At 35.1% G+C, this 1,400-nt stretch overlaps 1 protein-coding gene across 1 annotated transcript in view; it reads left to right on the top strand.

Moving 5' to 3' along the window:
- ZPLD1 (zona pellucida like domain containing 1) overlaps window positions 1-1,400 on the top strand; it is a 109,575-nt gene that overhangs the window by 7,232 nt on the left and 100,943 nt on the right. Inside the window, exon 2 of the mRNA XM_027888599.1 lies at window positions 609-722. Within this exon, the coding sequence (XP_027744400.1) occupies window positions 609-722 (114 nt within the window). The remainder of the gene's footprint in view (window positions 1-608; window positions 723-1,400) is intronic.

Below are 1,400 nucleotides of genomic sequence, written 5' to 3'. Positions count from 1 at the left end.
AATTCATGTATTCTGTCATCCTAATCTGATTTCCAGATACAATTCAAGTAGGTGCAAGGGTCTGTACCAGCTCATTATGTAAGCTCAATATAATTTCAGGCATGCTTCAAAGAACAAATGTTTGGCAAATAGATATGAACTGATTTTTATTCTAGGACCTTGAGCCTGAGAATTGCTCAGCAAACCATTTATCTCTGTGGTTTTCAAGGACTTAGAAAAACTGTTTTATTTTAGCCAAGATGTCTTTCTTAGGTAATTTTTACACTGACATGTCAAAACAAAGCTGTTGGAGTTTAAATATTTAAGCAATTCTCATATGTCAATATATTTGAGGGATTCTTTTTTCCTTTCTTTTATATCATAACTGAGTATCTTCTTTTTGCGACACGAGTTATGATTAAAAGTTGTAGAAGTTAATCGAAATTACTCATTAACTCAGAAGTAAAGAAATGGGCCCTGCTGTCTGTGACCTCGTTCCCATAAGTTTGTGAGCTTTATCCCCAGTTCCTTTGCTGGAGACCATCACCTCCTGAGTGGTTAAATGTCTGCAGTGAGCATTGTTAATGCAGTGAACAGATGTGTGTAATAACCACTTAATGTTTTGCTAGGTTTTGCAATGGAACAGGTATGGTTACTGCTCCTGCTGACGATTAAAGTGCTTTCGGTGACTGCTCAGTTCAATGGATACAACTGTGATGCTAACCTCCATAGCAGGTTTCCTGGTAAGTGTTTAATAGACTTTTTTCTAATGGCTTCTTTATTGTCTTGGTTCAAAGCAGTGCTTATTTTTAAATACAGAACTTTAAATCTGTCTGAAGCCTGGGGGTAGGACTTCACGTTAAGTGAGTGTTGACTATCTTGGTGACAATGAACTTCTCTAATATTGTACTTTACTTTCTTCTAATTGCACAGTGGGCAGAATTTAGTGCCTCACTTCAACACTGAGTGCTTGGTTAGGGACAGGTGAAGCAATGGGATGTGTCTATGTGTGATATATCCTCTTACCTCTAAGTAAATAGAAACTAAGTAATTTTTTTGGATATTGGATGTTCAGAGCTGTTAATACGATGAGAAATAGAAATGAAATGTCAGTCTCAGTGACATGTATCAGGGTTTATTCAGCTAAACCATCCTTTTAGTCTCTATTACATTGCTTAGCCTTCCTGCTTCAAGTTGTATTTTGGGCAGAATAATAACAGTAAAAAAAAGGCTGTGAATACTGGAATACTGTATCACATCTTGTTTTTCTGAAATAGCAATTGAATAGTTTAGTAATGAACTCTCAGTATAGTATTATGCTGTAATACCTTTTGTGTTGCTGCTTTCTAAATAATAATAGTTTTGATGGTGCTGGTTTGTTGTGTTTTTTTTGTGTTTTTTTTTTTTTTTTTCTTTTTTTT

The sequence above is a fragment of the Empidonax traillii genome, unplaced genomic scaffold (assembly GCF_003031625.1).
Source record: "Empidonax traillii isolate 1590-97213 ecotype Southwest subspecies unplaced genomic scaffold, ASM303162v1 scaffold241:size891819, whole genome shotgun sequence".
NCBI classification, from domain to species: Eukaryota; Metazoa; Chordata; class Aves; order Passeriformes; family Tyrannidae; genus Empidonax; species Empidonax traillii.
This window is presented reverse-complemented; position numbering and strand designations above follow the sequence as displayed.